This window comes from Micropterus dolomieu, linkage group LG20 (assembly GCF_021292245.1).
Source record: "Micropterus dolomieu isolate WLL.071019.BEF.003 ecotype Adirondacks linkage group LG20, ASM2129224v1, whole genome shotgun sequence".
NCBI classification, from domain to species: Eukaryota; Metazoa; Chordata; class Actinopteri; order Centrarchiformes; family Centrarchidae; genus Micropterus; species Micropterus dolomieu.
In genome coordinates, this window is record NC_060169.1 from 15,712,374 (window position 1) to 15,721,847 (window position 9,474).

At 39.8% G+C, this 9,474-nt stretch overlaps 2 protein-coding genes across 6 annotated transcripts in view; both read right to left on the reverse strand.

Moving 5' to 3' along the window:
• The window catches only part of ist1 (IST1 factor associated with ESCRT-III), a 7,576-nt gene extending 2,789 nt beyond the window's left edge, over positions 1-4,787 (reverse strand). For 3 of the 4 annotated variants that reach the window (XM_046033076.1, XM_046033077.1, XM_046033075.1), the window contains exons 1-9: positions 4,638-4,787; positions 3,947-4,047; positions 3,641-3,821; positions 3,456-3,543; positions 3,252-3,335; positions 3,042-3,152; positions 2,774-2,947; positions 1,663-1,764; positions 1,155-1,200 (exon numbers count right to left, since the gene is read on the reverse strand). In XM_046033076.1, the coding sequence (XP_045889032.1) occupies positions 1,155-1,200; positions 1,663-1,764; positions 2,774-2,947; positions 3,042-3,152; positions 3,252-3,335; positions 3,456-3,543; positions 3,641-3,821; positions 3,947-4,034 (874 nt within the window). In that variant the 5' untranslated portion in view covers positions 4,035-4,047; positions 4,638-4,787. The remainder of the gene's footprint in view (positions 1-1,154; positions 1,201-1,662; positions 1,765-2,773; positions 2,948-3,041; positions 3,153-3,251; positions 3,336-3,455; positions 3,544-3,640; positions 3,822-3,946; positions 4,048-4,637) is intronic. The other variant, XM_046033078.1, reaches the window with a different exon arrangement.
• Positions 4,788-6,204: 1,417 nt separating this feature from the next.
• The window catches only part of mphosph10 (M-phase phosphoprotein 10 (U3 small nucleolar ribonucleoprotein)), an 8,067-nt gene continuing 4,797 nt past the window's right edge, over positions 6,205-9,474 (reverse strand). For both annotated transcript variants that reach the window (XM_046032107.1, XM_046032108.1), the window contains exons 5-11: positions 8,373-8,514; positions 8,162-8,229; positions 7,936-8,073; positions 7,734-7,847; positions 7,320-7,427; positions 6,998-7,228; positions 6,205-6,490 (exon numbers count right to left, since the gene is read on the reverse strand). In XM_046032107.1, the coding sequence (XP_045888063.1) occupies positions 6,341-6,490; positions 6,998-7,228; positions 7,320-7,427; positions 7,734-7,847; positions 7,936-8,073; positions 8,162-8,229; positions 8,373-8,514 (951 nt within the window). In that variant the 3' untranslated portion in view covers positions 6,205-6,340. The remainder of the gene's footprint in view (positions 6,491-6,997; positions 7,229-7,319; positions 7,428-7,733; positions 7,848-7,935; positions 8,074-8,161; positions 8,230-8,372; positions 8,515-9,474) is intronic.

Sequence of the window (9,474 nt, forward strand, 5' to 3'; positions counted from 1 at the left end):
GCAGAAATTTTTTTGTAACCTTGGCCAGATCTGTGCCTTGCCACAATTCTGTCTCTGAGCTCTTCAGGCAGTTCCTTTGACCTCATGATTCTCATTTGCTCTGACATGCACTGTGAGCTGTAAGGTCTTATATAGACAGGTGTGTGGCTTTCCTAATCAAGTCCAATCAGTATAATCAAACACAGCTGGACTCAAATGAAGGCGTAGAACCATCTCAAGGATGATCAGAAGAAATAGACAGCACCTGAGTTAAATATGAGTGTCACGGCAAAGGGTCTGAATACTTATGACCATGTGATATTTCAGTTTTTCTTTTTTAATAAATTTGCAAAAATTTCTACATTTCTGTTTTTTTCTGTCAAGATGGGGTTCTGAGTGTACATTACTGAGAAATAAAATGAACTTTGATTTTTGGAAAATGGCTGCAATGAAACAAAGAGTGAAAAATTTAAAGGGGTCTGAATACTTTCCGTACCCACTGTATACAGCAGCATTTACAACAGCAAACAAAATAACGGTGGTGAGTTTCCCCACAGTCAGTGGGAAATAACAGCTTTGTGTGTGATGACAAATATGTAAAACAGCACATAATGCAAAGTCAGAAAGAAGAAATACTCAAAACATTTAATTAAATAGAAATGGTCAAATGCTGTTCTTATATGAAAGACCTTGGGGATTAATTTTAATATTTCAAGAATAAATCAAGTGATATCCAATCATTTTCTTAGACTGACAGTGTATTTTTCACTGCCACAGAATCACATTGTTGTACAAAAACTATTATACACATCTGTGGACTGGGTGACATGTGCCTTTGTTATAATGAACAAAAGGCACTGTAGTTTATTTTGAATAAACACCACGGACACTGTCCTGCTGCAGTAAAAACTCACCAATAGCTAAAAACAGTGCCCACATCATAAAATATATATATTATTTAGCTTTCGAAAATGAAACTATGTATCTGTGACCGGTTTTCAGAGATTGCCATCTTCAGAAGGAACGAAAGGGCTTGGGGTTAAGTGCCACAGACAAAGTAGAGAAGTTGGAAAGCACTCAGAGACAGGCTAATGCACTGTTGGTTTTGGTGTTTTAATGGGCTTTGTTGACGATAACAAAAATATAGCATAACCTCAACTACTGGCAGAACTCACCTATGGCCTGGGAAGGAACAGAAGGTTTGTCAGTTAGGTCATCAATCTGAAACACACAGAAAATGTGTAATGGATCATGTCTTCAAATTGAAATAAATTAATATTATGTGTGTTAGCACTGAGAAAGAATGAATTATGTTCAACGACAGAAGTAAAAACAAAAAATAAATAAAAAGGGAAAACTTCAGGGTTTTTTTTTTTGAGAAACCATCACCTTAGTGTGAGACTTTAGAACTAAGCTAGCCTAAACTCTCTCTAAAATGCACTTAACACTCTCGTCTGTTCATGTCAGTTAGTTGTTACACTATTAGCACTTCATGCTACCTATGTCCATGCAGATGAAGCAGAATCTAGGCCTACTCTAAGAAACATTGTAAAAAAGTAGAGGACAGGCAAAACTGCAAGCAAGCTGAATGAAGTGCTCTTCCCTGAGTGGTGCCCTGTCCTGTCCGTCTGTCCATCTGTGAGAACAGGAAGGGCGCGGGGATGGGAGGGTTCAGTCACTTACAGACTCATATGTGGGGGGAGAAGTGGGCAGCTGAGGGGGCGGCCCTCCACCCATGTGGGGCTGAAAGCTGTTGTAGGTTCCAATGGGAGCATTATACGGTTCCTAGAAGAAATCAACAGTCAGGTACAAGTCTGAACGTCTGTAAATGCATATTTCTCTTTTCTGTCAAGCCAAGATAAGTAAGGATAACAAAGTACAATTGTTTTGGACCATACATTAAATTTTGGGTGCAACGATCACTGTTAAAACTACATCTTTCTCACTTTGCCACATGGTCATGTCATCACAATAATCCGCAATGGCCCTGACGGACTTCAATAGTTTAAATGGGCCAAAGTGTCAATTTGTCTTCAGAATATAATGTAGACTGGCACCAAGCCTTCCGGTTTTTAAATCACGACTTAAAACACATTTTTATTCCTTGGCTTTTAATCTGGCATGAGAACTGTATGTTGTATTTGTCTGGTGGTGTATTTTCTCTATTTTTTGTTTCATGTCAATGTACAGCACTTTGGTCAACCTGGTTGTTTTAAATGTGCTTTAGAAATAAAGTTTGACTGATGTCCAGTCGGCCGACTCTTCCAGATATTTGGCATGCTAGATATCTGGCAGACGATGTGATGCGTCATTGAGTGGTTCACACAGAACGCCTGGTGACCGCCGACTGATTTACCCCCGATCCCAGCCTGACGGTCGCCGAGCGGCAAATCGTGCTAAAAAACATGTAGTGTAAACTAGGCTTTAGTGAGACAATGAGTTGTATTTGCGATTTTGGGTGAACTGTACCTTTAAAGCTAGTCAGAAGAATGGCCAAAACATACATGATCATCTTTGCTGTTGTGAATTATAAATAAGTTTTAAATCCATAGAGTACTGTGTTTTTTAGGATTTAATCATCATCAAGATAATACCGTCCATCCTAAGCATTTTGGCAAAAGGTAACTGCTCTCCATGATGGTTAGTCGATATGACAATGTATTTTATACATGTAACATTGGGACTGAAGCCTTCATCCATGTCATCTACTATTGCACTCTAAGGTTTCCTATAACCAAATGTATAACTCACAACAAAATCATTAAGAAAAGGGTCTTTAAAAGAAATCACTTACGGCTCCGTTGGGGGGTGGATAGTTGAACGCTGTAGGCATAGGCATGGGCATAGGCATAGGCATGGGCATGGCAGGAGCAGTGAAACCTCCACCACCCCCCCCTCCTCCTCCTCTAGGTTTCTTGTCCATGTCCACGTCAATCAGGTCTGCCTCCTCTCCAGGACACACCTCAGGCTGTCCGGAGAAAGGAGTGGATGAGTGGTTAAATAAACAAATTGCATGACATCATCCTTCTTAGAGAGCGATAACAGATTTTTTTAAGGCTCACCCGGACCATGGCGTCAGGTTCATACGGCACATTATAGTTCTTGGCGATCTCTATCAGGTAGCGCTCCACCAAGATCTTGGGAGGGGCCTCCACACTCAGTTTGTGCATCAGCTATAAACAAATCAGAGATGTGATTAGAAGCTGCTAAAAGTTAGGCAAACATGCATTCTTGAACCGACTTGTGGGCAGTCAGTGGAAAAAAATGCCTACCCTATCGTTGACTGTGCCAATCTGGTTTGTCCTGCACAGCTTGCCGTACTCCTTGCTATATTTTGCACATAGCTGGTCAGATACCTGAAAGAGCATTTAGAGATAAGACTGTCAAGACTGTTCTAAATGGGAATAAATAGAAAGAACTTGTTCAATATAGTTGGCAATGCGGCAAACATTATGTTCCATCTAGACAGTACTTACAGTTTTTAGTTCAGACACCTCTGACTGTAGACGAGGTGCTGCCCATATGAGGGTGGACACTGCCTCCTGTAAACCTGGGTCCAGTTCCCTAATTGCGGAAACCGAAAAGGGGGTTAACAAGAAAGACCACACACCAGTATGTTCAATAAAAGTGGTATTAGTGCACGTTTGGCTAAGTTACTCACTTCATGGACTGAATGAGGCCAAAGCGAGTCAGCAGCAGGTCACAGTAAAGCTCCAGGATCTCCATGGCTTCCACCAGGTAGTCTTCTCTGATAATGTGCTCCACACGGATCCGTGCCCGTTCATCCTTCCCTGATGACAGGTAATCTGCAATCTCCTTTCTTGCCTTTTGAGCAAGCTCAGCTTCAATTTAAATGTGTGAATTGGAGTGAGAAAGGGAACTGTCATTACTGGGAGAAACAGAAAACATTTGTCTTGCAAGTAGGTCAACTCTACCAGAGTGTGAATTTATCCAGCCCAGGACTTACTTTTCTTTTTCTCAAGGAGTTTGAGTCGGTTGATGACCAGCCGGAGGTTAACTCTTAGCCTCTCTGCTTTGAATCCTCCTCCCAGCATGACTATAGACTATCTGTATTTAACAGGGAGGAGATGAGAGTAGCAGAACCACTCGGGAACATACAACCAAAACCGACCTACAGAGTCCAGCTAACGTCGCCCTCACCTCTCAGCCAGTGAGTCACTGAATCATGTGAGCATGACCAACCCATCACAACAGAATGACTCCGCAGATTTACTCCAAACAAATACCACACACGCGAAAACATTAAATTAGCCTGCTATCGTAAACTGCGTTAGCATTAAACGTTTAACAGTTCAAAACAGTTAGCCTGACGGACAGCTAACGCGGCTACGTAATGTTAAGCCATGCTACTATAAACCTTACCATCTTATCGATTTTCTTTCTCCTTTTTCCCATCAATTTACTTAACAATACTATTACACCCACATTCAAAAAGCAAATTGTGTCTGCGTTAACCAAACCCGTCAGCTAACTGTTAGCCTCCGCTTTGCTAGCAATAGCAGTCTCCTACGTTAAGTTACCTAGCTCTCGCTCAACGCTAGCTAAAATCAAAACAAACAGATTAAACACTCTCGAATAGTTTGTAGAATTGGACAACATTAAAGCGACAAACATTTGATAAAGCGATACTGACTTACCTGTAAGTATTAGTCAACCGTACACACCAACTTATTTGGGTTTCTGTCTGTCTTCCGTCGCCTGGTTCACTTCCGCAATTATCTTTAGTGACGTCATATGAGTGGGCGGGGTCTACATTCTTCGTGTCAAAAGGAGTCAACCAAAAGTGTGATCCTTATACAGCCTACTGAATTACTGTATTTTGTATTAACACACACAAACACAACTGTTTTATTTCCTTATCTAATGAAATGTACGAAATTAATTGTCCTTATGTACTTTATATATAGCTTTGGCAATTATTGTTAAGGACCTTGAGCACCGCCCGTTTTTTTTCCTGGAGAGAAAGGGCTTTTTTAGTTATCGTGTGTGTGTGTGTGTGTGTGCGCACGCACCAATACTAATGAAGACCATGGTGTTTAAATTTACCCAGATACAAATTCAAAAAATGCACTGTGGAATGTTTGGGGTGTGTACGTGCACGTGTATAAATAACTATGTACTACACTTAATATGTTGTGTGTAGCATGAACGAACTACAAAATCCGTTTCGTTATGCAGCCTTGTGCTGTATAATGGCTAATAAACTACCTTGTACTTATCTCTGTGTGAACTTATTTTATTTTTTTATTGAAATCTGTTGAGTATGAAATAATTGTGTGTGAGGGAATTAAAATAAATTGGTAAGGAAGTCAGAGTTGTGTTAATATATTTATCATTTTGTTTAAAGAAAATATTTTTTAAATAAATAATCATGAGAAGTGCCCTTTTTTTCACTTGAGCTACTGCCCCCCCAAATGTCTGTGTACATCCCTGGCTCTTAAATACAAAACAGAGGTAGTACTTTACCTTTACCCTGATTTGGGCCCATCCGTATAATTGTGCTTGATACAATAAATGCATTTTACTGACTAGCTTACTTTACCTCAGTAATGGGAGACTTTATACTTTTATACTTCTTTGATTTCCATAAGCTGAAAGCCATAATCATTAAGATTTAGCTGTATTGAATCTAGTTCTGACAAATCTAGACAGTGTCACAGAAAAAATTTTTATTTCCACAATATTCTAATTTTCTGAGCAGCACCTGTAAATGTTGCTTGAGTAATGCCTTGTGGTATGTGTTTATTCTATTAGGGATGTGACAACTTGTTCCATTCCTGACCTGTACTAGATTAAGGTCTTTCAAAACCTAAAATCACTTGATTTCAGGTGATCTCAATTCTGTATTTTCGATGTTCAAGTTGTAAGTCATATTTTAAGTTTTGCTAATACACACAGAGTATCGAAGATTGTTAGCTTGAGACGTCTGTGGTAATGATCTGATTTACGTTTTCTCCTATTACGTGCCAACCTTTTTCCTATACAGTCTATGATCCCAACAAGACAAAACAAATGTGTATGCGAACCCGTTATTGTCTCTTTTAGGATTTTCTAATGAGGAAAATACTTTTCGTGTAATGAACAACTGTGGATCTTCACACAGGCATTGAGCATTCATTTTTAGACAAAGGAAAGTACTCTGATCTTTTCATGTGAATGAACATTATTAAAGTTGAAAATGCTGTAGTTATTGCCAAACACAAATCTGGGCACTTGATTTATTTGAATGAAAATGGAAACACTTAACAGGGACTTTCAGATTTAATATATTGCAGCTTTCTCATAAAAAAAGAATCTGTACAATAAAAAGTTGATCTTCCACGACAAACTATCACAGTTATTATAACTTGAGTTTGCTGACAGAAACCTCTTTGCGTTTCTTCTTTGTTGAAGATGGGTCTTTTGCAGTTTTGATCTGGCTTTTGACCTGGTCCTGCAGCTGAGAGAAGAAGGCTTGAGAGGACCGCAGAGCCTTGTCCTTTCCCTCGTCCTGGAACAGAGGAACACCGTGAATCACCTCAGGAACAGACAGTATTATCTAAGAAGTAATGTAATGGTTATTTGGCATTGGTTCAATTGCCTGCTCTAACCAGTTCTTCTTCTTTTGTTGATTCAGTCAGGGGTGGTAGAAGTTCTCAGAAACGTTACTCAAGTAAAAGTACTAATACTTTAAAGTAAAAGTACTCTTTTACAAGTAAAAGTACAAGTACCCCTTACCTCTACCACTTAAGTACAGCACTTACTTTCCACCACTGGATTTAATCTGCCAAGTTTATCATCATCATCATCTAAATAAAATCAACAGTTTGGGATTTGGTCCACTTAACTATTTGGGGCACAGTCAGTGTTCATATCATCAGAGCTGTCTGTCTCTTTTTACTTAAAATGTGTGAACAGGCTAATACCAATTTCCTACTCTGACATGCGTGACAACCACTGGGGCTGAATGCATACTGAACTGAGCAATGAGAGATAGAACATGGGAGAAAACACTCACCTTGAGTATCGTGGCTTTGCCTCCTTTTGTGAGTTTCTTCAGATTTTCTGTGACTTCAGCCTTTGAGGGCTTTTTGTGCTCACCAGTTGTACAGGCCTCTTTAAGTTTCTGCCTCTTTTCCTTCTCCTTGATCTTCAGACGCTTCACCATCTTTTTGTGGCGTCTCTCACGCTTCTTGTCTGTTGACGTCTTCTCAGTATCACCCAGAATATCTCCTGCTTTGCTCTTCTCCTTTGGTTACAGAGGGGTATTATTAGACAACACTGTGTAACTAAATATACCAAGATCTAAATCAATGTTTGAAAAAGGATTGATGACGAACCTTGATTTCTTCTGGTGCGAGCAGCGTAGCATCACTAGCGCTGACTGGAGCCACCTCCTCCATTGTAATAGATGGCAAGTTAGACACCACTTTGACCTCAGGAACAGGCTGTGGACAAAGGGCAACATGAATGCGCTCATCAATAACTGCGCTGGCTTGCTAACATATTACAGTACATTATTTTCTCAAGGATATGTTCAAATTATCAGTTAACAGTTTATTTCATTTTCATGCAACAGCTCTATTTACAGACGTGTTCTGTAAATCTATCTCGCTAACCAGAGTTAGATCAGTAAAAAAAAAAACCTGCGCAGATTTTTGCTAAAAAAAGCTTGGGATTTCTGGTGCCAACTTCTACATCTTTCAGAATTTTTCAAAAGGGCAGTCAATCTCAAACTTTCAGTCAAAACTTACTGGTTTTGGTGTGAAGTGGAAGTTAGAGAGAGCATCCAACTTTAGGAAGAGTGTGTCCATAAGCTTTTGAATTTCTACATGGGCTGGGTTCTCCTTCTCCTCCTCCGTCTTTTGCTGAAATAAGAAAGAAATTAAAAAAAATTGGATGCAGCACAGGTTCATATGTGTTGGAGTAGCAGTGTAAATGAGATAGAACTCAAACCTGAGTCTGCTTGAGGTATTCTTGCTCATAGATTTCTGCTAGACTCTGCTTGCTCTTCTCATGGTCCAACGTTAACCTCTTCTTGTACTCAAACACGTCCTCTTTGGGTTTTTCTTTGCGGATCACATCATCAAATGCCTTACAGAAACACAAGTCAAAGAAACTGGGTTATAATCAGGTGAACAAAAAACACCATATATTTTTTCAGACAATTATTGTCACTAACCTGATCTTTAATTCTCTGTTTGATGATGTCTTCAAGCTGTAGTGTGGTTTCCTCTGTGATAGCAGGGGCTAAAAGAGCAAAGGTAAAATATTGTTGACTGATTTGAACTAGCTCATCATTTTAGTATTCTTTATCAAACAACATAACCCTGGTGAGAATAATGGCAAAACATCTAAATACAAGAACAACACACAGAAGAGGAGACACTCACCCATCCTGGATGCCTGCTCAAACTCCACATCTTCCTCCAGCATGCTGTTCTCTGGACGAGTCTGTGCTGTCACCTCTCCGGACAACTGCCAGGGCTTCGCTGCTAGAGCAGCTTTTTCCAACTCATCGATCTTCTCTGACATCTTCAGGTTAGAACAATAGGACATCGCTATTAGCAGATATTTCAGACCACAATCAGCCCTTCTCTAGGTACCGGTAATCTGATGGTAATTAAATATGTCGGCCTCATGTCTGAAAAAGTGCCCTGGTCATTTTGATGTGAAATTCAAGACAGCAATCTTACTAGGTCGAACCATTTTCATATCACTTTCAAAACAGCACAAGTCCGAACTGAATGCTGTCAGATTAACAAAGGCTGCAGCAGCAAGAGGGTAAACATGTAGAGAGAGAAAAATATCTTGCATTGCCCTCCAAGACCAGCGTAATTTATTATCTTAATCATCACCCCTTATGCGTATCAGTTTATTAAACTAGGGAACATTGTGAAAGAGCCAATTTGAAATTCTTGAAATATCAGATCAATCTGTAAAAACAATTCTCCCCTCATTGCGTGACTTGGGCAAAAGAGGTTAAAAAACCCTCAACCAACCACTGTAATAATCTGACAAATACAGTGGGGGAAATAAGTATTTGACCCCTTGCTGATTTTGCAGGTTTGCCCACTTACAAAGAATGCAACGATCTATAATTTTAATCATATGTACATTCTAACAGTGAAAGACAGAATCCCAAAGAAAATTCCAGAAAATCACATGAATTTATTAAAATTGATAACCATCTGATGAGGAAAAACAAGTATTTGACCCCCTGGACAAACAGCATGTTAATATTTTGTAGAAAAGCCATTATTGGCCAGCACAGATGTCAAACGGTTTTTATAGTTGGTGACAAGGTTTGTGCACATTTCGGCAGGGATGTTGGCCCACTCCTCCCTGCAGACAGCCTCCAAATCATTCAGGTTCCGAGGTTGTCGCCTGGCAACTCGAATTTTAAGCTCCCTCCAAAGATTTTCAATTGGATTCAGGTCTGGAGACTGGCTAGGCCACTCCAGAACCTTGATGTGCTTCTTCTTCAGCCACTCT